At 47.8% G+C, this 26,359-nt stretch overlaps 1 protein-coding gene across 1 annotated transcript in view; it reads right to left on the bottom strand.

The window, feature by feature from the left end:
• Nucleotides 1-26,359, bottom strand: part of CTIF (cap binding complex dependent translation initiation factor) — a 142,743-nt gene that overhangs the window by 19,868 nt on the left and 96,516 nt on the right. Inside the window, exons 9-10 of the mRNA XM_058824100.1 lie at nucleotides 19,915-20,353; nucleotides 17,877-18,176 (exon numbers count right to left, since the gene is read on the bottom strand). Coding sequence (XP_058680083.1) covers nucleotides 17,877-18,176; nucleotides 19,915-20,353 — 739 coding nt within the window. The remainder of the gene's footprint in view (nucleotides 1-17,876; nucleotides 18,177-19,914; nucleotides 20,354-26,359) is intronic.

Genomic DNA, 26,359 nt, shown 5'->3' with positions numbered 1-26,359 from the left:
GGAAGGCAGTGACACTGATTCCTCTGACAAAGCAGGGAGAACATCTTGCCAGTGGGAGGAATTTTTCTGGACCACACTTGCCTACAGGCCAGAGTAGGGCTTGGCAGGAGCCTCCACAGCAGCTGGACTTGCAGTGCCAGGGGTGTCCTGAAGCATCCTGAGAAATTCACATGCCTCAGGGTGGTGCTACTCCAGTGTCCCAGCAGAAGGGTGGTCCAGGAAGTGCTGTGCTTAAATTTGTCCTTCAGACTGCAGATGTGACCTGTACCATGGCGTGCACTGAGTGCAGAGAGGCCCCACCTGCCTTGGGGAGTCTGAGGAGACCACTGCTGCCACCAAGGCTCATCTGGGCTGTTCAATTAATGGAGTTACACGTGTGACTCACCAGCTGTGGGTCAGCCATGCCCACAGCAGGCCCAGTGACCCTCTGAGAACACTGAGGGCAGCTCCAAAGCGCAACCCCAACGGATGAGCCAGAGCCAGCACGTGGGAGAGGTGAGGAACCCCACGTCCTGTGTGCCTGGGGCACATCCTATGGAGCTGTCCCCTGACCCACAGACCTCCACACACTGGTGACGAGCCTTGAGGGGGCTGAAAAGCTCTGGAACCAGACAGCCGGGTCACTGCCCTGCCCACTGAACTTTATTTGCTCTGGAAATGCCTCACGGAGTTATATAAAAATAACCTGTGGATTGGCTTGCCCCATGCTTAGGTGGTGATGTCAGGGCAGTAAGCAAATTATCTTTCATCAGTTTGGCTGTATTTTTAAACATGAATTGTATTACTAATTTGGGGGTGCTCTGGCCTGTAGATAATCTGGGTGTGTCTCCTGGATGACCTTCCTTCAGTGCCTATAGTTTAAAATAAAATGTATTTATACCAGGTAGGGTTGGCCTTTCTTCTCTGACTGCTTTGGGAGAAGAATTCATTGGGAAACCATGTGGGAAGTGGGGTGATGCCAAGAGGACCTCTAAAGAGCTCTCATATAGGACAGGGTTGGGGCATAAATCTGAAGGCTGAGCACGTTCATCATGGCCTGTGCTCACACACATCACAGAGATGGCCCAGGGCTCAGCAAAACCTCTAACATCCCCTGCTGGATCCTCTGTAAGCCTGGCTGAGGCTTCTGCCAGCAGTGGACACTCAAAATGCCTTTTTCCTGGGGGTGTTCACTCTTGCAGCCAAGTGAAAGCCCACTCCTCATTCCAGTGTAGACACAGTTTAACACTGGGCTATGACAGTGGACAGGAGACCTTCCCAAGACTAGGACCAAGCCAAGAGGAATGGCCACGCCATGGGAGAGGAGGCAAATCCCTCCTCTAACATTTTTGGTGGGCAGCAGAGTCAGGTGGGATGAGAAGCAGCATTTTGCCATCGGATCTAAGCCCTCACTCCAGCTCAGACAGCTGCAGCTGAAAATTCTTCCCTTGGGAGTTCGCCTCACTTTTTTTAAGACACGTTCCAAATAACTTCTCCCCAGATCTGGGCCCACCAACCCATGGCTGATTCTGGTAGCAGCAAGTTTGAGGGCAAAAGCTTAGTGAGGGATAAAAATGAGGGTTAATTTAAGCATCGCCACCTTCTGAGATGGGCTAAAAAATAAAGGCACATTTGGGCTTGTTGCTCTGTAAACACAGGGCTCTTCCTCTGGCAGCTCTGCTGTTTACTCAGTCATTGTCAAGGAGGCAGGAAATACTGAGTCAGAAATACTGCACAAAAAGAAATATATGATGCTTAGATATCTGTGCTAAGAGCTATATAAAAAGCTGAGATAGGCTGTGCTAAATAGTTGATCTTACTGGCAATGTGAAATGCTGGAGCCCTAAATGGCTCTTTGGAAAAGGCTAAGACAAATCCAATAGGTAGGAGGAGGGAATTGGTGGATAGAGGTTGGACAGCCTCTGTCCCTTATTGCTGTCCTGGAGAAGCACAGCCTCTGCCTGCTCCCTTCCCAGACCTTCCTAGAAAGGGCTCCATAAATCACATTTTGCACAATTAACCTCACCTGCATTATTCACTGCTTAGAATTTGAATACTACATGAATTTAGGTCCTGGTTTGGAGGAGGTTCTGGTGTGCAGCTTTGCTTCCTGAGGAGTATAAACCAGTGAGACGAGTGGTTTGGAGCACTGCTGTTTGGAAGGAGCTCATGAGGTGCTGGAGAACCTTGTGACAGCACCAGGGAGTGATTAAACATCTCTGCCTGTGGATTTGTGGGGTCTCACTGAGCTCCTCTGTACCACCACAGCTTCATTGGGAAAGTCTCACTTCCTGGACACCACTACAAAAACTCCTCTGCTGGAGGTGGTGGGACACGAAATGAGACCATCAGCTCTTCCATGGGCTCTGCTCTTCCTCCAGCCACCCACTCCTGGCCTCTCTGCCTGCAGCCAAGGACAGAGCCTCACTGAGATCCCCTCACACCATCCCTGCCCACGCTGCTGCCAGCGTGGAGACAAGACAGAGCAGAGCAGGGTGATGACAGACAACCTGCTCTGAGCCTACAGCTTCCATGCAGAACCTGGAGAACAGCGGCACAGGAGGCTGAGGTTTATTTCCAGCCCTGTGTGGGCTCCAATCACCTCTGTACCCTGATTTCCCATCCGGCAACAAACGGGAAGGATTTGCTCATCTTCCTCTGAGAAGTGCTCTGGGGTGTGTGACTGAGACATGCGGATCATGGCAATTATTATGACTCCAACAAAGGAGTTATTGACATTTAAAGCAGATAAAGCCTTTAAATTACAGATGACACCTTGTGCCCAGCCTTGCAGAGGTCCTGGCTTCACCCAGCCGTGAGGCATTTCACTCCCACAGGCTTTCATTACGTCGCTTCCTCCAGGCTGGATCTGCACCATTTGAACATGCAGATATCTGAGAATATCTTCTCAGGATGTTTTGGCCATTTTGGGAAAAGCAGGAAATCCTACCAGTGACCTTCAGCGTGGACCTGGCTCCATGATGGCCACAGCTCTGTGAATGGATCCCTTTTAATCACAGAGGGCCCTGAAATGCAGCTCATGGTGAAGGTCCAGGCCACTAGGACAGTGACCACCACCCCACAGACACCCACCCCACATCTTCTGACCACTGGGTGATTGTAGCTTGCATAGATGTCACTGCACAATTCATAGAATCACAGGATGTCTGGGTCGGAAGGGGCCCTAAAACTCATCTCTTTACAACCCCTTGTCATAGACAGGGACATCTTCCACCAGACCAGCTTGCTCCAAGCCCGTCCAATCTGCCTTGAACAATTCCAGGGATATGGAATTATTCCAGTTTGGCAAGAACAATTCAACAAAGATTCTGCAGCCACCAGGCAGACACACAGTGCTTATTCCTCTCAGAAGGATTTGGGCATGAAGGGGAAAATAAGGTCAGAAAACTGGTTTTTCTGAAGCAGGGACTAGGCAAACTCCCAGGACAAGAAACATAATTTTGCATTCCCCAGTGTGGGTAACTGAGGCAGCTGATGACCAGAGCCAAGAGTAGCTGTGGATACTTCTCATGCCTACAAACACCTGGAGGTGACCAGAGGAGTGGTCACTTGAACCTCCTGCCCCCTGGTCTCACCCTGACCTCTCCATTTGGCTCCTAATCTGGGACCAGCAGCAATTACCCACCCAACGTGGGTGTCTCATGGCTTCAGCCAGTGATGTCTCTGAGGTCCTTGAGGGGCTGCAGCGGTACAAGCAGTTAATTATTGATTTAGCTGAGGCTGAAATCACCCTGGTGGGAGCATGATGCTGGATGTGCAAACAGAAGTTTTGCTGTAAACCTCGCAGTTGCTAGAGATCTCAGAGCAATGTCTGGGTGGAAGCTCTGAGGGGACCAGGAGGGTGAATTCAGCAGCCTGGTCAGCACACAACCAACCACAATCACCATTTTGGCCTGGATGTTGGCCAGCACCTCCTCCAGCACTACCCAGGTGACAGAGCTGTCTTCCTCATCAATTAATTTTTATTGCTGTCCTTCCTACCTCACACCTTTCTGCATTCCCAAACACGTGTCAGGGTGTCAGCTCAGCTGGGTAACAGCAGTTTGTCATCACCTTAAAGACCTGTTATCCCATGAACCCAGACACAGCAAAACATCATTACCATGCAGCGAGCAAGGGACAGACCTGCCATCTGCAGGACACACAGACAAGGAGAATTAATCACCTGCCTGAGAATCACAAGCCAATCTCTCAGTCCCACAGAGAAGGACTGGAAGGGAGACAAGGGACCACAAAGAAACAAATTAATTCCCTTGCTGGGTTGCCTGTTTGATCCAGCCCTGCAGACACCCCGTGCCGTGCCCAGAGGAAGCAGCTCCCCCTTGGCAGCCTTGCTCTTCTGCAGCAGTGCAGGAGTTCCTTGTTACATTCATTTTATTCCTGCATGTTCCAGTACTGTGGGAATCTTGAGCCAGCAATGTGCCCTTTGTCTTCATGAGTGCGCACAGGAAACCTTGGGATAACTTGGGAAATTTTGGAGACAATGAGAGTCCTCCCCTGAAAAGAAGACAAAGAATCCATGTCCTCTGGAGCATCCTACCCCTAGGCCAGCAATCCCCTCCTCACTACAAGGAGGTGGTGGGAAGAGAGAGGATCAAGAACAGCAAATCCCTGCTCATCCCAGCATCCACAGCAGTGCTGATACTCCCACTTCATGGAAAAATGTATTAGTATGAATCCCCCATACCACAGGCTGCATTTGCCATAGCACAAGTTCAGTGTAAAGCATAATGGTTTCAGGAAATCTCACAAAATACTATTTTTGGGCTACTTCACATGGATGGGCATTGTTTGGTGGGCATTTGCAAACCCTTCTCCACAATATGGCAGGGTCTGAGGCCCAGCACCATCCCCAAATCTGCTCAGAGACCTTTTCTGTTCCAGAGAAAATGCTCATTCCACTCCCAAGAGCGGGCTGAGGTGATGAATGGCACCCCAATTTTGTCTGATTGATGGATCCTGCTTGCAAATGCCATGTCTGGAGATGCCCAGCCTTGCAGCCCAGGAGGATGCAGCAGGGACCAGCTGGATTTTGCCAGCAGGATGCATTCTTCTTATTTTGAATTCTGCACCTGCCATGCGTCCTCTTTATAAGGTGGAGGTGATAAGGGATCTATGGGGACAGGACAAATTTGGAAAGAGGGATATTATAAGATGAGGAAAACTGACTGTGGAGGAAGGTGCTCCTTTGTCCAGGCACCAGAGCTGGAGGAATTCCACCTGCACTGGAAATGAAGCTGTGTCCATTGAAAGGCCAGCCTGCCTGTGAATGAATGAAACTGGGCAGGCAAAGGCAGGCAGCTAATCCTGTTTGACATCAGGAGCTTTACTGCACAGGCACTCCTGGCTCTCATCAGTTCAGTCCATGCAGGGATTTTCCTGGGTGCCTGGTAGCTGGCAGCAGCATGTTCTCCTGTGGGATGCTGAGACCCTCCTAGGAAGTGTCCTCTGGGTGGTGCTCACCCTGAGGTGGGACTGGGACCACCCACCCATCTGCTGAGCTGGGCAAGACACTGAGGCGTGGCCTCTGCTTCTCTGCAGGCCAGGACCAAAGGATGAACGAAGCCTTACGGGCTTCTCCCTGGCCAAAACCACTCCCTGAAGTGGATGTCCCTGAGATGGGGGGCAGAGGGAACTGGACAACCTTTGGATGGACATCGGTGCACAGAGATGGCTCCAACCAGGTCCCAGGGGCATGAGATATTATAGCATCAGGGTGGAAAGGGATTTTAAAGGTTATCTATTTCCAGCCCACCTGCCACCTCCCACTGTCCCAGGCTGCTCCAAGCCCCATCCAGCCTGGCCTGGGGCCCTCCCAGGGATCCAGGGGCAGCCACAGCTGCTCTGGGCACCCTGGGCCAGGGCCTGCCCACCCTCCCAGCCAGCCATTCCTAATTCCCAATGTGCCAAAATCTGTGCCTGCCCTCTGGCAGTGGGAGCCATTGCCTGGGTGCTGTCCCTGCCTGCCTTGTCCCCAGGGGCTGTGCAGCTCTCCTGGAGCCCCTGGAGGCCCTGGCAGGGGCTCTGAGGTGTCCCTGGAGCTTCTCTGGTGCAGCTGAACAGCCCCAGCTGTGCCAGGCTGGCTCCAGAGCAGAGGGGCTCCAGCCCTGGGAGAATCCTCCCCTGCACCCACTCTAACAGGTCCGTGTCTTTCCTGAACTGGAGGACTCCAGAGCTCCATCGTGGCCAGAGCTCTTGGCTCTCTCCTTTAAAAGAAAGCAACGAAATCCCCAGAAAGATGGATGCACAAGAACTAAGTGGGTGGGAGAGCACGGGGGGTCCTGCAGGCAGCTGGCCAGATCCATGGTGGGATGGGTCTCCTTTCATCTGCCCTGGGACTGAACCGTGTGGATGATCAAGGAACTGGAGGAGTTAACAGACTCCCAGCCAGAGATATTCGTGGCACCCAGAGTTCGTGTAAAGTTTCATACCAGGACCCTTTACTAAATTCTTTCGGTCATGGGAGAGAAAACATTGCAACTGTTTAGTCTGCAGGGAGGTGGTGGCTCTGGCCCAGCACTCAGCCTTGCTGAGCAGACACGCTGGAGAGCACAGGGGCTGTCACCCTTCTTATCTCCTCCATTTCACCACGTCTCCCCCACTGCCAGGCACCCCGTGGGCATCCTGTACCAGTGCTGGATCCTCCTGCTGGAAATCCAGCCCTGGGAGGGGGGCATGAGTGACCACTTGAAAACTGAGACCTGAAGTGAAGTGCCAGTCTGCTAAAAAAATGTTATTTACACAAAGGAGCTGAGAAAATCTTTCTCAGAGGCTAATATTTACAAATTCTATGCAGCCAGGGAGCTTTTGCTGTAAGAAATGTTGTATTTGGCTGTTTTTTTTTTTTTTTTTTTTAGTGGATGTCAAAGATACATTAATATTTTTTGCTCATCCCCTGCAGCATACAGGTATTGAGCACCCTACAATGCCTCTGAGGCTGCCTATCCATGCCAGGAAAGCTAAAATTACAGAAAGATTACAGACTGCAGAAAACAACATCAACCTGCAAACACCCTCCATTCCTCCATCCTTTGTATCTCTAAAGGGATGTCCATGATTACCTCGATGCATTTTGCTACATGTTGGCGGACTCTGAGCATCACTGTGTAAGACCACTGGATTGCATGGGCTGGAATGTCAGAGATGAAAGCAAACACACCTTACTCAAAACAAAGCAGAAATTGAAAGGTTTATTTCTCCAGTCTGAAACTGTCTCCTTAGCTGGTGGACACTTTGCCCTTGCTGTCCTCACTTTCAGTTCCTGCTGCTCCTGAACTGGAAGTGCTATCACAGAATGGTTTGGTTTGGAAGGGGCCCTGAAGACCATCTTGTTCCAACCTCCCTGCCATGGGCAGGGAAACCTTCCACTACACCAGGTTGCTCCAAAACCTGGTGCAGCCTGGCTTTATCACTGAGCTTGGACTCCCAGCACTGCTAGAGATGCTTGTTTTATCCTCTGTTTAATAAAACATTAGTATTTAGAGCAAGAGTAATTTTCAAAAAAGGGAGCAAGAAAAGAGGAGGAATTTATCACTGGGAGGGGAAAAGGAAGCACTGTTTGGGATGCTCAGTGAGGGGAGGAGCATGGGGGACACCCCATGGTTGGCAGCACTGCTGATGACACCAGAGGATGTGTCAAGGCAGGGCAATGTCCTCCAGCCAAGCATTGTTTGCTGCTGTCCCCAAGACTTGGATGCTGTGCTTTGCATCAGGATCAAGCCTGGCAAGCTGTAGGACAGGACCTGAAATAATTCTCAAGCCTCATTCCCCACCTCTCAAGTGTCCTGTAGCTCCTCTGCTTTCATGAACCACCAAAGCCACTTCCCACCATCATTTTGCATTTTCTTGTTTAAATGTGTGCAGCAGGAAAAGATGAGGCTGTGCAAACACCACAGGGGAGGCAAAAAGGGGATGTGGACTTTCTTGGAAGCACTCATTCTCCAAATCCAGACTCTGACACATAGCTACACACCAAAATACCCCGCAATGAAAAAACCCTGAGCCTAAGCATGCCTGGAGGATGCTGAGGGTGCTCAAGCTGCAGGTCCCACGGGACCATCACTCTGGGTGCCACCACAGCAGTCTGGCTCACTTGGCTGGAAACTGAATCGGGTACAGAAACTTGTGACTCAGCTAGAAAACCTTAAAACAAGAGCTTTCCTGCTGGTGAGCACAAGAGCATCCTCTGTATGCTATGGGCCTGTGTCCAAGTAAAGCCAGGGATGGGCACAGCATGTTAGCTCATGTTCCCCCTTCTCTAGGGAGAGAAAGCGGGGCTTCCCTCTCCAACATCCTTCTAACCAAATCCCATCTTTGGGCTGCTGCTGGCACACCCACCTGCCCTGGGCCTGGCACAGGAGGTGATGTCCCTGGCAGCTGCTTCTCCACGGTGCTCCTGTGTCAGCAGGATGCTTTATTCCCTGACAAAATGATGGGGGTGTGGGGTTTGTGGGATGAGTCCCAGGCAGGGTGATGCATCACAGGGCCCCAATGAGCCTCCAAAACTCCTGATCCCAGCTGAGGTGAGAGGAACTAGCTGAGAGCAGGGTTGGGCAGAGCAGAGTGTCTGTGGGTATGGGGAGGAGGGATCCTCCAACCCCGCAGCATCCCAAAATCCCCACCTTGGGGTGGCTCAGCAGCTTGAGCTGGATTTGGGCTGGAGCAGGCAGCAGCAGATGGTCTGTGAGGAGGGTGCCTTGGGCCAGCTGAGCCCCTGGGCTGACAGGAACATACTCCCACATCCCGTGGGTTTGAGCCTTTGGGGAGTAAACAAGCGAGTAGGAGCTGATGCCAGCTCAGCCCGATCTGGGGAGGTCTCAACACTGAAGTGCTCCCCTTCCTTTCCTCACCTCTCATCAACAGATACATGGATTTTGAGTTTTTATTTTATTTTATTTTATTTTATTTTATTTTATTTTATTTTATTTTATTTTATTTTATTTTATTTTATTTTATTTTATTTTATTTTATTTTATTTTATTTTATTTCTGCTTTTTGTACCAGGACCCCCAGCATCCTCACCCACCAGCGATGGCTGGGGGCAGCCAGGAGCCCACCCCAGCAGGAGCTGCTGCCTGGCTCTGTCCCAGGGCTGCAGGCAGGCTGAGCAGTCTGCAGTCTCCACCTAGAGCCCAGAACAGCCTCTGCTCTGCACTTGAGCCCATGCACAGGCTGTGCATGGGTCACACCACCCCAGTTCCTCTCTCTGAACTCAGCTGTTCTTTTAGCAGGCAGCAGCAGTTTGGCCAGGGGTGCTCCTGACACTCTTCACCACCAACACGCACAAGCCAGAGGATGGAGCCTCTGCTGGGTCCCACCTTCACTGGGGGATGCCCAGGGCACCCAGTGCCTGGAGAGACACTGAGACACCAAGTACCATCCCCGGGTCCCATCATGTGCTGGAGCATGGGCTGGTCCCCACGGTGGCTTTGAAATCTTGGCCCCTTCAAGGTGAAAGAAGCCAGGAGAAGCCACACATAAATTTATGGACTAAAGGTGATGGCTATTTTTGCACAACACAACCAAGCACTGCAAAGTGTAAGGAATAAAACCTTACCAGCACATTGAATTAATATCAAATATGCCAATCCTTAAACTGGAAGGGATTTTTTTTTTGAAAATTAGTCCTGCTTCCCACCAAACTCTCAACTGCACGATGCACTGCTAGTCTAAATGAAGCATCTTTCCTGTGCAGAGCCATGAGCGTGGCTGCATTGGGCAGAGTGCAGACCCCAGAGACCTGCACAGCACTGGGGACATTCTCCTTGTCATCCCCTGTGACACTCACTGCTGTGTCAGTGGCCTTGTGGCCACCTCCAGCTGCAACTCAACGTGACCCCCAAAATCCACGTCTGTGCTCAGACTGAGGGCTGATGTGCAGTGCAAACCCACTGCTTGTTTAATTTAGGGTCTGGCTCAATATCCCCAGCTCCTAGTGCTTGTGTGGCACAGCTCCTGTCCCCATCAGTGCAAACCTGCCCCTTTTTTTGCACTCCGTTAAAACCTCCATTAACCCCTTGCTCACCTCACCAACACCCTGCAGGGAGGTGCTGCCCGGCTCTCCCTGGCCCCCACCACATTCCCTTTGCCATGGAAAACCCGCAGAGGAGCCGGGTGCTTCCTGCAGCCACCGTTCCCCTCGGGAGCAGTGGCAAGCTGGAAGCACGCAGCCGTGGACATTTAATCCAGGGCTCTCCAGCAACTCCCAGCCCCGCACGGCACCCGTGTGCCAGCGGCTCCCGGAGCCTCCCGGGGCCAAGCCCAGCTCGGTTACTGCTCGGGGTAAAGGCAGGGCCAGCCCCAAGGGATGCCCAGCCCTGCCCTTCACCTGCCAATAGGCGCAGGCTGGCTCCAGCCCGCTCCCCGGGCTCCCTCTCCTGCCTGCTGCCGACACTTGCACAGCCTGCGCTTGGCCCTGGATGACTGCAAAAGAAGGGGGACAAAACCCAAACAAAACAAAACAAAACAAAACAAAACAAAACAAAACAAACCATAGTAAGAATTAAAAAAAAAAAAAAAAGTTACTAACATTGTAATTTATATACTGCTATTGTAAGTTATATAATGTTAATATATACCATTAGCAGACATATATAAAAACATGCATAATTAATATTTATGAAATAAGCATATATTTTTATATATGAGCAAAATAAGAAGTAACTGAATACAAGAATCAAGTGATAAAAATGGTACTATAATAAAGAATAAAAATAAAATAGTAAATACACTGTAAAAAATTGGAGAATGTCTCCTGAGACACAAGCATGGGCAAAAAGGGAATGTGTCTCCTTTCCACTATTTTCCTCTGAGCTTGAGAGCAGGAGGATGCAGCAGCTGGGGATGCTCCTCAGAGCCACCCACGGGGCTGTGTTCCCCATGCCCCTTCAAGCACTGCATAGATATATGAGTGTGCATGAATTTAGAACTGCCTTTGAATTGCCTGGGCGTATAGAAAATAAATCTCTTCAAAGCTACACAAAACTTTTGCTGGGGGAGTCCCCCAGTGATTTACAAAAGCAGGACAGTTTGATGTTTATCAGTATCAGAAATGTAAGGGAAGAAAGGTCTCCAAGCTCTACAAGTTTCTGCAAACCCCTAAATGAAGACGTCTACACAAGTGCAGCACAATTTGCTATTTCTGTGCTTGTGCTGGGCTCCTGAGGAGCTGGCACCCACTCTGAGGTTCACCACCAAGAGGTTCCTGGTCTGCACAGTCAGCCATGGAGAGCAGCTCGAGCCAAGGAGGCTTTCCCCATTGAATCTCCACCTCACTGGGGGAAGAGCTCATCAAACTCCTGTGGAGCAGAAACCAAAGGCTGCAAGGCTGGCTCAGGCACAGATGTTAGAGATGGATGTAGTGCTGCTCTGTGGAGCTGAGCTCACTGCTGTGGCACATGAGCACACACTTGTGTGGCTTTAGGATCTGCTCCAGGGCCACTGGGACCTTTTTCCCCCACCTCTCAGTGAAGCAGCATGCTCATGTCTGTTGGGCAATGTCCTTTCAGAGACAAGTGGTACCACTCTGTTTTATGTGCACAGATTGGACCATCTGTAATTAAATTATATTAAAAACGGCCATAGAAAGAGGACTGATGGGGTTTTACAGTCAGTGCTGGACATGGTACACAGGTCCGAAACTCTCCAGCCACACTTGGATCTTCCTGCCTCCACTTCTGCCAAACCACAAACTGTTCCTCACCAATAATCATGTTGAGAACGGAAAAAAAGAATCTGCCTTTCAGCCTTCACCATTAATGTAATACTTAGAATAACACAAAACATCATAGAACCATTAGGGTTGGGAAAGACTTCTAAGATCACTGAATCCAACCAATTTCCATGCCCCAGTTCCCACAGTATCCACCCGGTGTCTCAGAGCCCTACAGTGCTGAAAGGGCTGGGAGGTTGTTTGCTCAGACTAAAAAGGCTACAGGACAGGAAGAACTTCAGCTCATTCCTCCCAAATCCTCATGCTCTGCTTTGCAAACACTTCACACTGCACCCACATTTACTAGAGGAAATCAGTCAGTTCCCTGTACCTCATGCCACAATGACTACATTCCAAGAAATGCTTCAACCTAAATTCTCCTCTTCCATCCCCCACCTGGAGCAACATAAATGGATTTTTGGTTACCTTCACGGTTGAGCCCCTCTATAAATGGTCACACCAATCATCTCAAACCCAACCAAGGGCACTGAGACTGAAGTGAAACCTCTGCCAAAACCCCCACTACTCATCTCAAAGGTCCAGAGGGGAAGCCATCCAAGGAGGGGCTGAGGGCACTTGGTTTGCTCAGCCTGGAGAAGAGACTGAGGGGAGACTCACTGCAGTTACAATTCCCTTGTAATGTGCACAGTAGGGTCAGGCACTGATCTTTGCTCTGTGTGACCAGGGATAGGACCCGTGGAAATGGCTGGAGCTGTGCCAGGGAGAGTTAGGTTGGATATTGGGAAAAGGTTCTTCCCCCACAGGGTGGTGGGGCACTGACCAGGCCCCCCAGGGAATGGGCACAGCCCTGAGGGCTGCCAGAGCTCCAGGAATGTTTGGACAACATTCTCAGGGGTCACTGAGGTGCCTGTGCAGGGTCAGGGCTTGGACTCCGTGATCCTTGTGGGTCCCTTCTGGATCAGGATGTTCTGTGTTTCTATGAAATTTCTACATCCAGACCCAAGCACAGCACTGAAACAAGGAAGGGCCATTTCTGGGGCATCACGAGGTTGCAGTAAGATGATGAAGAAACCCTGTGTGGGTGTGCAACATTAGGAATGTATCAGGATATGCAACAGGGGTGAGCAACAGGGTAGCAATAAGGAAAAAACCCCCATTTGGGTGTGCAACAGGGGAGCATTAGGGTGGGAAATGGGGTATTCATCAGGGTATGCCATAGAAAATGCTTTAGGATATACCACAGAGTATTCATTAGGGTATGCCACAGGGAATCCAACAGCATATACAGTAAAGTAAATCATAAAGTAGGCATTTGGGTGTGCAATAGGATGTGTATTAAGGAATGCATTAGGATATACCACAGGGAATGCTTTAGCATATACTATAGGGTATGCACTAGGGTATACCATAGGGTATGCCATAGGGAATGCATTATGGTATGTAATAGGGTGTGCATTAGGATAGGATATGCCATGGGAAGTGCATTAGGGTATGTAGCAGGGTGTGCAATAGGATGTACCATAGGGCATGCCATAGGGAGTGCATTATGGTATGTAATAGGATGTGCATCAGGATGTACCATAAGAAACACCATGGGAAGTGCATTATGGTATGTAGCAGGGTGTGCATTAGGATATACCATAGGAAACACCATGGGAAGTGCATTAGGGTAAGTAATAGGTTGTGTTTAGGATGCACCATAGGATATGCCAGGGGAAGTGCATTAGGCTGTACCACAAGATATTCACCAGGGAATGCCACAGGGCATCCAACAGGATATGCACTAGGGTACACCACTGAGTATGCACGAGGGTATAAACTTTGGGATGCGTTAGGGTATGCCACAGAGTATCCTATGACGTATCAAATGCAGAGTGCCTTAGGGTATGCATTAGGGTGTGAAATGGGATATACATTAGGATACGCCACAGGGCATCCAACAGGGCACGCAGCAGGGTAAGCCACAGGGCATCCTGCAGAACCAGCCCTTCTCCTCTGGCACCAAGGCAGCTCCATGTGCAGGGATGGAACTCCTCTGGCAGCAGGCCAGCAGGCTCTGCTGCTCTGTGTCGGGATGTTCATTTTGTGATTTTGGTGGGGTTTTTTTTCATTATTATTAAAAGAAGGTATCAGCCTTCTGTTTGATGTGCTGTTGGCCGTGGTTGCCAAGGGGAGCAGTGTACAATTACAGCCCCAGTGATGCTCACTCTAATAATACACTTGGCTCTGCATAGCTCAGATGCAGACACAGCTCTGCTATAAAGAGCACGGTTGTTCCAGCAGAGGAGTACTCCAACTTATGTTACATGTGAAGGGTTTGTGGCACATTGCTTAACACCCCCCTACTGGAAAGAAAGGAAAAAAAAAAAAGCCTGGGCATGCCAGTGAGTGAAACTATGACAAGCAAAAGCCTCTCAAAGGAGAAATACTTTCAATGTATTAAATAAGAAGGTATTTCTAGAGGCATGAATAGCTTGTGTATGTGTCCACTAAGATGTTCTTTCATGTCCCCAGACATCCAAGCTCCCTGGGCCCAGCTCACCCAGGTCCATCCCAAGGGGTCACATAGCTCAAAACTGCTTTTGCTACCAAAAGACTAAACCCAATTCAATGAGGAGAAAATCAAAAACCCAAATCACAGAACCACAGATCTGTTTAGGCTGGAAAAGCCTTCTAAGAACATCAAGTCCACCCACTCCTCAGCAGTACCCAGGCCACCAAGGTGCCACACCCACAGAGCTTTTAAATCCCTGCAGAATGGTGATCCATCACTGGGCAGCCTGTGCCAGGGCTGGACAACTCAGATGCCAAATGATCTCCCCAGTGCCAAGCTCCCACATGGCAGCTCTACCACCTGTCCACCCCGTGGCTCCCCTTTCCACATCACTATTCCTGAGAGGTTGGCAGCACCCAAACTCAAGACAGCCAAGATTCTGGACCAAAACATGGAGTGAAGGATAAATTCAAACCAGGGTTTTCCTGATGGATCCCCTTAGGGGATGAAGTGAACCATGCTGGCTGTAGGGAAGCTCTTCAGAGGAGCTGCTGGCAGGGAGGGGGATGATGTGACAACATTCCCATGCTACAGCACTGACATCTCTTTTGGTATCAAAACAAGTACACTGAGATAAACTGTGAACATGCGCAACACTTGAGCATGAGCACCTTGTCAACACCTGAAAACAGAAGCAGAACCATGTTGAAAAGACAGTTTACTGCCTGTTTTGTAGGGGAAAAAAACCACCTTGTTTTAAGGTCCAGCAGGGTACAGGGACAGTGTCTACAGGTCCTGTAGGGATGCTGTCTATAGGTATGCCCATGCTGGCAGGGCACCTCAAGGGGCTCATGCACCAACTCCTGAGCTCCTCTGGTGGGGATGTGCTGTTGCCATCGCAGTCCCGAGGGAAAGGGACAAACAAGGCCCTAGAAAACAGGAGCATCTGCTGGGAGCAGATGGGGGGGCGAGCGGTGCAGCCCCGGCGCCAGCAGCACGGGCAGGGATCACACTGATCCCGATTTATCACACCCCGGCACAGTAATTCCCCAGCTTGCCAGTGCCCAGCAAGCCGAGCTCCTTACGCCCGGGGATCAGATTAGTCTGAAAGGTGCTAGAGAGACACAAATCCTGCTCTGCAGCAAGCGTTTTAATAAAGGTTTATTTCTCTTTTTTAATTAACGGCGAGTTATCTAAAAATGGCTGACGGAAAGTATCTGATGGTGGAAAGGCTAGGACTGTAGCTGGGTAATGTCCTGTCATCAGTCATATAAAAATGTGATTGTAACATATGGATACATATGGATATATATAGATCTCTGTGTGTGTATATATATACATATATATATATATGTATACATATATATATATATGTATGTATACATATGGATATATAATAACTGATATCAATGCATTAATATATCATACACTAATGGGATATTCACATTACTCTGTAACACGACATAACATCCAAAATGCCTTATTAATACTGATAATACATCGTATCAGTTCCAACATACCATATTGATATTGATAATCAACCTCCTTATTTCACACCAAGGCAGCTGCAATGACTCTTTTGTGTCTCATACCTGGCTCTGTCTCCAGCCAAGGCTATCAGAGCTGAATACCTCAAAATATTCCTGGTTTAGGGCTTGACCCAAGTATTTATGAATCAGTTTGAGTGCATCTGATTGTTTCATTTGGAAAATGAAACAGTGCTTGCAGAAAGTCAAAATCCTTTACTATCAGAAAGGAAATGTTAAATTATTCAATTTCACACAGCACTTTGCTTTTGACCTGTAGTGATCTGTCACCTTTTGCCCATGAAGACATTTATAAAAGATGTGCAGTTTGGGGCTGAACAAATCCCTTTTCCATATTTCTCTGTGACTTGGCACATGAACTCGGTCACCCGCACACCCTGCTCCCTCTTTGCACTTCAGCTCTCCACAACGCCCCCATCACACTGGGACTGGCAGCACGTTCCTGAGAAGCACTTTGAGTCTCTCTGGAGATAGGAGATATATTATTTATTCTGCATTCATGCTGTGAAGAGCTGAATGGGAAGCCACTCAAGTCTTGCACAGGATGCTGCAGTTTAAATCAGTTTACTGGGTCTGTTTGCATGGGTGGAATTGCTGGGGCAAGGGAATAAAGCAAGGTGGAAGAGTCCTCCCTAACCCAGGACTGCCATCAGCATCAATTGTGGGCTAACACTTTGCTGCTCTCAGGCCATCATTCCTGGGCTTTATTCTGGATTTCTTAGATTGCTCAGCCTAAGAGGGAAAGACGCAAGAGTGACCTGGTATGGGAAGAAAGGGATGCAGAGCAGGTTTAGAGCTCCCTCCAGCCCCTTGCTGCTAATTCTGGGACTGAATCTGTCTGCAATTTCCCTCATTCTGATGGATATTCCCTTTGGAAATACTAATCTGGAAAAAATCACCACCTGGTAGAGGTAACGGGCAGATGTGTATGCTGGCCAAGGGCTTTGCAGGGGGGAGTGGACATGGGGAGAGTTGTTGTGCTTGATGTGCACGCAGAGCAAAGACAGAAGCAGAGCTGGACCAGTCACTGAGCGGAATTATCTGATATTGATTTTCACTATTTTATTTTACTCCTTATTTCCCTCCTTGCTGTGTTGTCCCAATGCCAGCTCAAGGTACAGGCAGCCAGCCACAGCATCCAACAAGAGCATCTCCAACAAGAGCAGCAAGAAGAACGAGAATATGAGTCAAAAACTGGAGTGGACCCGAGCAACAGACTTGTATGGAGAGCAGAGAAATGAAAAGTGAGCTCTGCATGTCCCCACAGATGGTGCATGAGGGAACAGCCCCACAGAAATGCACCTTAAATTAAGGATGGAAATTCATGGCTTCAGCTCTGTCTCCAGAGGCAGAAAGTTGGAGGTGCGTGTGACACCCTCCCAGAAAACAACTGCCCAATCTAATGGTGGCACTGTAGTAAAACACATTCCTCTCAGCAGGCCATGGGCACTTGAGGATAGCCCTTTTTTCTATCATCCAACATTATCATAGAATCATCCAGGCTGGAAAAGATCTCCAAGACCACCAAGTCCAACCATTAACCTCATGGACCAGTGATCAGAGCCGCTGCTTTTTCCTCCCCTCTGCAACTTTGCTGTCACTGATGCTTTTGGAGCAGAACAACCAACCAGTTCTTCACATATCAATAAACGAGTCACCCAGAATAATGAGAAAATATGTAATTATTTCAGTTCTGTTTGCAACCAGAAAACTAGAATCAAGCCAGGTAGTGCAGCCTAAAGCCTGTTCAGGTACCAGCCTGGTCTCTAAGACCATCAGAGATTTGTCTTGGTGCTGCTGGTGCTGAGTTGGACCCTCCACTCTAACAGCCTACACTGAGAGACCCTCCCAGCCAGTTCATTTCTTTTCATGCTGTGGGGATGCTGCCTCAAGCAGCTGACTCATTACCCAGACAGGCCCTGGTGTGAGATGCCACAGATCTTGTAGAGTTCAAGAAATGAGAATGAAGAGCACCTTGATAATGCCCTCAGTGTCACATTATCTATGGTAACTATTGAAGATGTGCACTGACAAAACAACCGGTGCAATTTGAACTCTTCAATTGGGTTCAAAAGGAATTTGGTAACAGCTCAGCTCCAAATAACTGGTAAGACCAATTGAGATGATGCTCCAGGCACCTGAACAACTAACTTTATCTTGTTACCTGCAGCATGTTGAGGAGCAGACTCCGGAATTTGGTTCCCTCCACCATGAAAAGGGCCATTTTGTCACAGAGCTTGGCTGCTGTGGAAGCAAAGCTGCGGTCTGTCACTGCTTTCTGGTAGATGGTCTTGACTATCTCCCCCAGCATCTCCTCAGAGTTGGTGGAGTTCTGAGCCTCCTCCATGAAGGTGGTGAGCTTGGAGTCAACGTCACTGCTGTTGTTCCGCATGCTGTTGAGAATTTCAATTAATTTGTCCATTTTATTCTTTTCAGGGTCGGTGGTTTCCACCGTTACTTCGTCCTGGTCCGTGAAAAGGGAAAGACAAGGCGTCTGTTACACAAGGAAAAAACAGATATATCAGCCCATGTCCTTGCACAAAGAGCAAAGGGGTAAGGGGATTGGGAGGACATAAAGAGAAAGAGAAAAGACAAAGCAATTTTTAGTAGTACAGTGGTATAACATCAGCATTGGAAAGCATAAGCGCATGCATCCTGCCCCAGAAATGTCCCCTTTCTCCATTTCCCACACCACTCAATCCCAAAGTCCCACCCCTCAGCTCAAGGAGATGTCTTTGAGGGTCCTGAGCCAGGATGCCAAAGTCTGATCACCTCTGACTGCCTTTGGCATCTTGGACCAGTTTGGTGTCTGTGATGTCATCATAATGGACATTTTTTTGTTTCTCTTTATAAAATGCACTGATGTTTGCAAAATCTTCAGACAACAATCCCATAACAATATATTTCATATACATATTTAATATAAAATATATACATATAAATAGATATATCTAAATACAAATATATTTTAATATATACACTTCCTTATGTAAATTGAGCTCAAAGAAGTCACATGATCCCAGCATTGAAAAGATTCTTGACTTTTCCATCTCTTGCCTGTTACACTTTTCACTTCCCATCATTACCCCAGAAATGATTGATTCTTTTCAACATTTTATTATGCATTTGCTCCTTTTCCCCCAGTGTTAGGCATGCATCCTGCTTGCTCTTGTCTTCTCTTCTAGCCCTCCAGCTCAATCTTATATAATACAAACCTGTAGCAAATCCAATCCCCAAGGGAGTTGTCCAAACCTCCCATCAGGAGACTGGTTATGTTGGCAACACCCACCCAAGAGTGGGTGCTGATGAGATTTTTAGTCTTACAAGACTCTAAATTTTTGAGAAGAGCACTAAAATGAATACTCTGAAAGTCTCTACTACACTTCGATTGCTTTAAAGTACATAAAAATAACCAACAAAATCTCTTACTCCCCCTCATGCCACATCCAGAAATAGTAAATGCTCATGCATTCAAAGGTATACATTTCCAGCATGCACTCCCATGGAATTGTATGTGTTCAGGTTATTTTTGCTCTGTATTTTGGAAATCTCATTAGAGATAACCCCATGGACGCTTTTTACAGTCTGACAAAAGAATCTCAAGAGAAAGAATTTGAGTTTTACAGGGGGCAAATGAGATATCATCTCCAAATTCCTCAGAAATCTGTGGCTGAATATTGTTTCCAAAAAGGATTTCTCCTCCGTCACTTGCATGCAATAGTTTTGTTATTGTTGGGTTGCTGGAAGGAAGGGGGGAGATAAGGGCATTTCAATTCATTGCAGAGATAAACGGATATCAGCTTTAAAGCAGCGGAGTCCAACTATTCAGCACTCAGGAGTCAAAGTTTGGGATTTAGCTCTTTAGTTGCAGAGACAAATTGCCTTTTTTACATGTTTTCTGGAAAAATATTGAGCTCTTCAGACCAGGAGGGAGCTCATGTGTGCACCAGCCTTCTCCCATGGAAAATGGGAGAGATTCCAGTCCAACTGAAGCTGGTAGCAGCCTCACTCAAGAAATCAAGCTCAGAGCCTCAATTCTTTCAATAAAAGGCCTCCTGAAGAAGCACAAAGACACCTCAAGAGAAGTGCTGACACTGGGGGATTATGGTAAATTGGGAGCATTGATGGAAAGGTCCCTTGAGCTCACCCCACCCTTTTTATGGAGGATGGCCTGAGAAAAAGAGCAACCCAAGAAATAATACCTTTTCTTTTAGCCTCCTCCTCAGCCTGTCCTTAGAAGACTGAAGCAGGTTGATCTTGGGCCTGTCCCCAGGGCGCTCGTGGGCGCCGTCTTTCCGCTTGGTCTCGGGCTCGGCCTGCTGCTGGGGCTGCTTCTCGGCGGCCTCGGGGCCTCGCGGCGCCTCCGCGGGGACGTGCGCCGTGCACGCGGGGCTCTCCTCGATTCTCAGGTTCTCAGTCTCTTTGGCGTTTCTGTGCGTCTCCTTGTCGTTGGGCGAGTGCTTCTGGTTGTGGTGCCATCTCCGGTTCTGGCTGTAGCCGTGGTGGCCCGTCCTGCCCGAGGAGTGAGGGGCCTGGCCTCCTTGGTAGAGCTTCTGGTGGTCCCTGTTATGCTTGGTGCCACCCTGCTGATGGTCCGTGTGCTGCTGGGACTTGTTCCCGCTGGGAAGCCTCTGCTGTCGCCTGGAAAGTCAAAGGAAGTAATTGGGAAGTTAGCTGGCCACTGAAAACAACAACAATAATAATGGTAATGATAATGATAATAATAATAATGATGATAATGATAATAATAATAATTTATTAATAATAATAATTACAATAATAATTTATAATATAATAATAGTTATTATTAAAACTAAGTTATCAAAAAGTTATTATTGTTATTAATAATGAATTATAAATTATAATAATATATAGCATTATTATCATTATCATTATCATTATTTTTCCATAATAAAATAATAATATACTATAAAAATACAATAAAACAATATATAATAAAAATTATATAATAAAATAATATATAATAAAAAATTTTAACCCCTGTTACCTGGAAATCAAATAGGTTTTTTGGTTTGGTTGTTTAGTTTGGTTATTATTTTGCAAACTGAATGATAGTGTATTTCAAAAAAGTGTAGAAGAAAGTCAAAGGAAGTTCACTCATTCCTTCATGGTTCTGTTGGGCCAACACATCTGTTCCACCATACAGCTTGGCCCTTGGCAGGGGACGACAAATGGAGAGGCAGTTTCTTGTCATCTAACAACTCATGCCCCTAAATTTCTTTCAGTGACAGCCATATTTCAGGTGAAAGTTTTTGTGAAGTTGGACAACACGACTTTGGTTCCCAGGAAAAATTCTCCCATGTTTTTGTGTTAATTCTCTCAGGTTTCTGTGTTACTTCCACACTAACCAAGAAAAACAGCAGCAGCAAATCAGGTAGGCAGGAAATGCCAGGAGATATTTTTTTCTGAAGGCTTTAGAGCTCCTGATACACCTGGCCTACAGCATCACTTTCTCCTCTTGCCTGCCAACATGGCACACTGCTGCATGGGTCTGCAGTGAGCTAGTTTAAGCGTATCAAGGATTTCTAAGCAGAAAAAAAAATAACTAAGAAGCAAGATACTAAGTAAACTGGTAATCTGCCCACACCAAATGGTTTTGTTTGGCCTTATTTTATACACCTCCTTCAGGACTGCTACACCAGGACAGGACACACGCATGGATGAAAAGAGGAACAAAATTGGCTTTGGCAGCATGGAGAGCATGGCATCCAGGACCACAACCTCCAGAGAGAGACCTGTGTGTACAGAGCTCCTGATGGATAACATGGAAACCCAACAGCCACCGAGAGGAGAAACTGCCCCCAAAGGGTTTACTCGAGAGACTACAACATCTCCGAAAGAATGAGCAAGTCCCTGAGTGCTGGCTGTAACCGGTAGCCGAGATGGCAAATCCCCAAAAAAACAACAGTTGAATGGAAGAAATGCTTTGGCAGTCTCAGGCATCTCAGATTTCCAAACAGGCTACAGCGTGGCTTGTCCCCAGTGGAGAAGGCAGAGCCAGAATGCCATCAGCCAGGATGCACGTAAGATGGAGAAGGTCCTGGCACTGGCTGCCTTCTCCAGGGCTCCTAAGCATGGCCACCCTAAGCATGCTGGCATCCCCTGCCTGATGCCTCTTTGCTATTGGTCTTGGCTCTGAGAGCCCATGGGGTGTTTTAATGCCTGGCCTTTACAAGGCTGCTGGGAACAGTGCTAGAGGGTGACACAGGACATCTCCCCAGTATCACCCCCAAAAACAAGGAAACAACTTTAAACACTGTGGTGATCACAGTGGTTTGTCTCTGTATTGGTTCTGTAGCCATGATAAAACCCGTGGTCAGCCTCACTCCTTATCCCAAACCTCCACCCCAATCTGGATAAATAGCAGTGTTTACTTTAAACCCATCCCACAGCAATTAGTTTTATTTTCATCACTGGCACTGCTCAGCTAAGGGAGCTCGGATGAAGGAAGCAACCATTCACAAATACATTTCAATGGTCAGCAGTCTCCAACCCTGCCTGCCAAAGCCATCTGCCCACGGAATCTGTATTCCTTGGCATCCCCAGGAGTCAAAACCTATTTTCTGAGGCCAACTGGCTTTTAACCATAAAGAGTGAGGGCTCATGTTTAACAAATGCAGGACGGAGATATTCAGTCTGTAGTTTTTGTTTGTTTTTTTTTTTTTTTTTTTTCCTTTTTCTTTTTTTTTCCCCTTGCAAACTGAATGGCAGGGAATTAAAAAAAAAAAAAAAAAAGGAAAAAAACCCAAAACGGAGATGCGAAAAGCTTTCCTGTTTGCTGGAGCCTACAAGCATTTTATGAGTACAGATTCTCCACATCAAGTTTTCCTGGCATTTCTTTGTTTCCTCTCAGTAATGCAATCACATAAACCGCTTTGTAAAGAGCAATGCTTATTAAAAGGGGAATGTCAAAATAAAAGTTAGTTAAAAACCTTATCTGGTAGTAAGGCCTCACAGGCCCAAGTATACAAGAGTTTTGCTTTCTGTGGTTTTGCTCTTCTCTCAGACATCTGAGTTTAATGTTTGGTTGCATTTCAAGTCTTGGCTCATAGGCCAGTCAGCTTGCTACTTTATTTAATTTGTAAATATTGCACAGAAATTACAGAAGTTGCATAAAGACATGGCTATAATTTCAGAAGCAAGGGAAAATGTCTGGAAATGAGCTAGGAACCAAACTTGGCCATAAACTCCTGCAAGACACGCACACAGGGACAGTTTTTTTTTCTAAAGACATATTATAAACCTAACCCTTAATGTTTAAGGGCTATGAATGAAAAAATGGTTTAAGATTAAAAAAAAACGATGTAGTTTAGCCAGTGTGGAATGTGCAAGATTGTTCATTTTGCGGCTGTTGCAATAGGATGGGAGAGAGCAGGCAGCCCTACACCTCCAGGATACAGCTAAAAGGTGATGTCCCCATGGCAAGGGGAAGAGCAAACACAGACCAAAGCTCTGCAGTCACTGGCCAAAGGGTGAAAACACCAGAGTTTACAGTTTTGGGAAAAAAATTGCAAGAAATAAAAGGCAAAGGAAGGAGAATGGCAAACAAGGAGCAATGTCTGTGACTTGGCAGCAGTCAGGGGTCTAGACAATCATCCAGCTTTCAGGCAAAGACTCGCTGTGTGCTTTTATCTTCCCAACACCCCAGCGAAGAAGAAAAGCCAAGAAGAAATAGGATCTGCAGGAAAGAAGAGCCAAAGCAGGGAGAATAGGGCTCACATCTTAAAACTTGACTGCACAGCATCTCAAAGCCTGGGAGGTTGGGACAACCCATGTTTGCTCTCAGGTGTCACCAAGGTGCTGGGGACACAGAGAGCCCCAGGAAAGGACAAAACGGGGACCTGGTGTCCAGCCACACTCCCACTGTGGGTTGTTGGAAACAACCTCATGCTTGTTCAAGGGCAGCACTGTAGATGCTCAGATGGCAGCTTAAGGTGATGTCCCAAGATGGTGCCTCCGGGTGACGTGTCAAACCCAGGGAACCAGGCCAGGGAAACACCCAAATGCACCTCCCAACCCAGGCTTTTATGTCTGAGATGCTGAAGGGAGGAATCTGAAGCTTGAATTACACAGCAACACCTCCAAGTACTGCAAGAATTTACCCCAGAAAAATGCTGCAGTCATTGGGAAATCATCCCTCTGTCCCCCTCTGCTGATCCTGAGCCATAAGGATGCAGTGCCTTGCAGGGAACCATAATTCAGCGACAAGAAAAAGCATCTGGGCAGTACAATGGTTTCTTATCTCTTGACTCAATTTAACATTAAATTACTATTTTCACTTCAAAGGCCAAATTCCAATTCAGTTCAAAACTCCCCCTGACTTCAGTGGGATTTGGCCATCAGACAAAATGGAAACTAAAGAGACATTGAGAGTCACAAAGACATTGCAAAAGTACTAAAAACCAAGGGGAGACAGTCAGGGCTGCCAAGCTGGAAATAGGATGGTATTGCTTCTGCTATTGTTTCTCCACCCATTTTTTTATTTAATTAACTAAATGAGATACCTTTCAACAGAATTTAGATCTGACAAATGTCTGCTCTGTCGGAGAAGCCTACGCAAACAAATGTAAGCCTTCAGCTGTCTCGGCGATTACCAGCCTACGTGCTCAGAAATACATAATTCCTCTAAGTTTTTACTACATCCTTTGCTCCCAAGGAAAGGCGCAGGAAGGCACAAGTCTGGGGAAAATAACTCTAGACACGTGGACAGCTGTGGCCTAAAACACAGTTGCTCTGTCCTGTCAGCCTTGCCCACATCCCCAGGAGTGAGACGAGTCTTTTGAGAGCCCCCACCATTTGTCTGGCACATGGGGAGCTGGGGGACAATGTGCGGCTGCATTCTCCTGGTGGCTGCACAGAGATCTGGGTGAGCAATTCCTACAAACACTGAGAGGTGAGCAGGCACATAAGAGCACTGCTCCCGTGAGGGGCAGCTGAGGGAGCTCAGGTGGCTCAGGAGGGACCTTCTGGCTCTGACAGGAGGATGCAGCCAGGTGGGCATTGGGCTCTTTTCTTAGGGAACAAGGGACAGGACAAGAGGAAATGGCCTCAAGCTGTGCCAGATGAGGTTTAGATTGGATATTGGGAAAATTCCTCAATCAAAAAGGATGTCACAACCTGGAACAGCTGCCCAGGGCAGTGGTGGAGTCCCCATCCCTAGAGAGATTTAAAAGCTGTGTGGATGTGGCACCTGGGGACATGGGTCAGTGGTGGGTAGGCAGAGCTGGGGGAATGGTTAGACTCAATGGTCAAATAGGTCTTTTCCCACCTGAACAATTCTAAGATTCTATACACTTCCAGTGGCACTTAAGACACTTACCCCCATGACACAGAGGACCTTGTATGGCCAAACAGACTGAAATCCCATCCTGAGACTGAGGGACCAGGTCCAAATGCTGGTTCCTACTTTGGAGAACCTGCCTGGATACTTGCCTGCAATCTCAGTCAACTTCCCCATGGCACAAACCCTCCAGGACACCTTAAGCTCCTTGCAGAGAAGAAATTCTGATTTAGTCCTGCTTTTGTGCAGAGCAGAATACCTGGTGGGCACAGCCAGGGCCAGTAATCAGTAGCTAAAATGGACTTGCAGACACTCAGGTAACTTTCTCCACTCCTTGCATCCTTCTGGTGCTTGAATGAACACATTCCTTACTGCATTTGACAGACAGTAAGTTTCTCTGCACCCTTATGTCTGCTTGGGCAGGGTCTCATCTCTGTGTGAGGATCAGGAATATAATGCTAAGTCTTGGAAGTATCTCTTGATCAGCTTTGTTATTAAAATGCCTGCAACTAATTAGCAACCACTGTTGCAAAGGATGGATTAAGATCACAGAATCATTGGATGGTTTGCTTTGGAAGGGACCTTAAATATCATTCAGTTCCACCTCCCTGCCATGGGAAGGGGCACCTTACACCACATCAGGGTGCTCCAAGCCCCATCCAGCCTGGTCTGGAACACTTCCAGGATCTACTGCAGGAATGGACTCTGTGGGACCTTCCATTCCCACAACAACCCCAGATCCCTCTTATCCATGACACCCCTCAAGGCTGGGGGAGCAGAGCATCCCCAAGGAACTCAGCAGCTTCTCCTGCAAATGGAGGACTGGAATCACTGTGGGATGTCAGGCCACCTCTCCCACCTTCTTTCTGAAAATCTTAACACAATTTTTCATTAAGCGAGGGAAATTAGGAAGGGCCTGTCTTAGAGTCACCACCAAAAGAGCAAAATTCTCAGTTTAGCATGTAGGTTATTTCTGGCTGAACTAGCTAGCTGCCCAGGAAACTCAGCCTGAAGAGGGGAAGGGCAGGAAAAAGCAAAATCCCCTGAAACATCCCTGATCAAACCCATGTCTCCAGGCCTAGTCTTTCTGAACTAAGCATATTCCAGCCAGACCACAAACAAGTGGACTGGTATCCCAAAGCAGGCACTGCTGGAGAGATTTGGGCATGGCAGTACTGCTGTGGTCAGAAACATCCATCATCACTGTCTTTGAGCCTTTAAGAGATGTTGTGGTCCAAACTGGAGGGACTGAAGGATCCCAGTTAGGATGGGATGGAATTTTATTGCACCTTAAACTACCAAGAGGTAGGTACCAAGAGGTCTGGGGAATATTGTTACTGATATAT

The sequence above is a fragment of the Ammospiza caudacuta genome, chromosome Z (assembly GCF_027887145.1).
Source record: "Ammospiza caudacuta isolate bAmmCau1 chromosome Z, bAmmCau1.pri, whole genome shotgun sequence".
Lineage (NCBI taxonomy): Eukaryota > Metazoa > Chordata > Aves > Passeriformes > Passerellidae > Ammospiza > Ammospiza caudacuta.
This window is presented reverse-complemented; position numbering and strand designations above follow the sequence as displayed.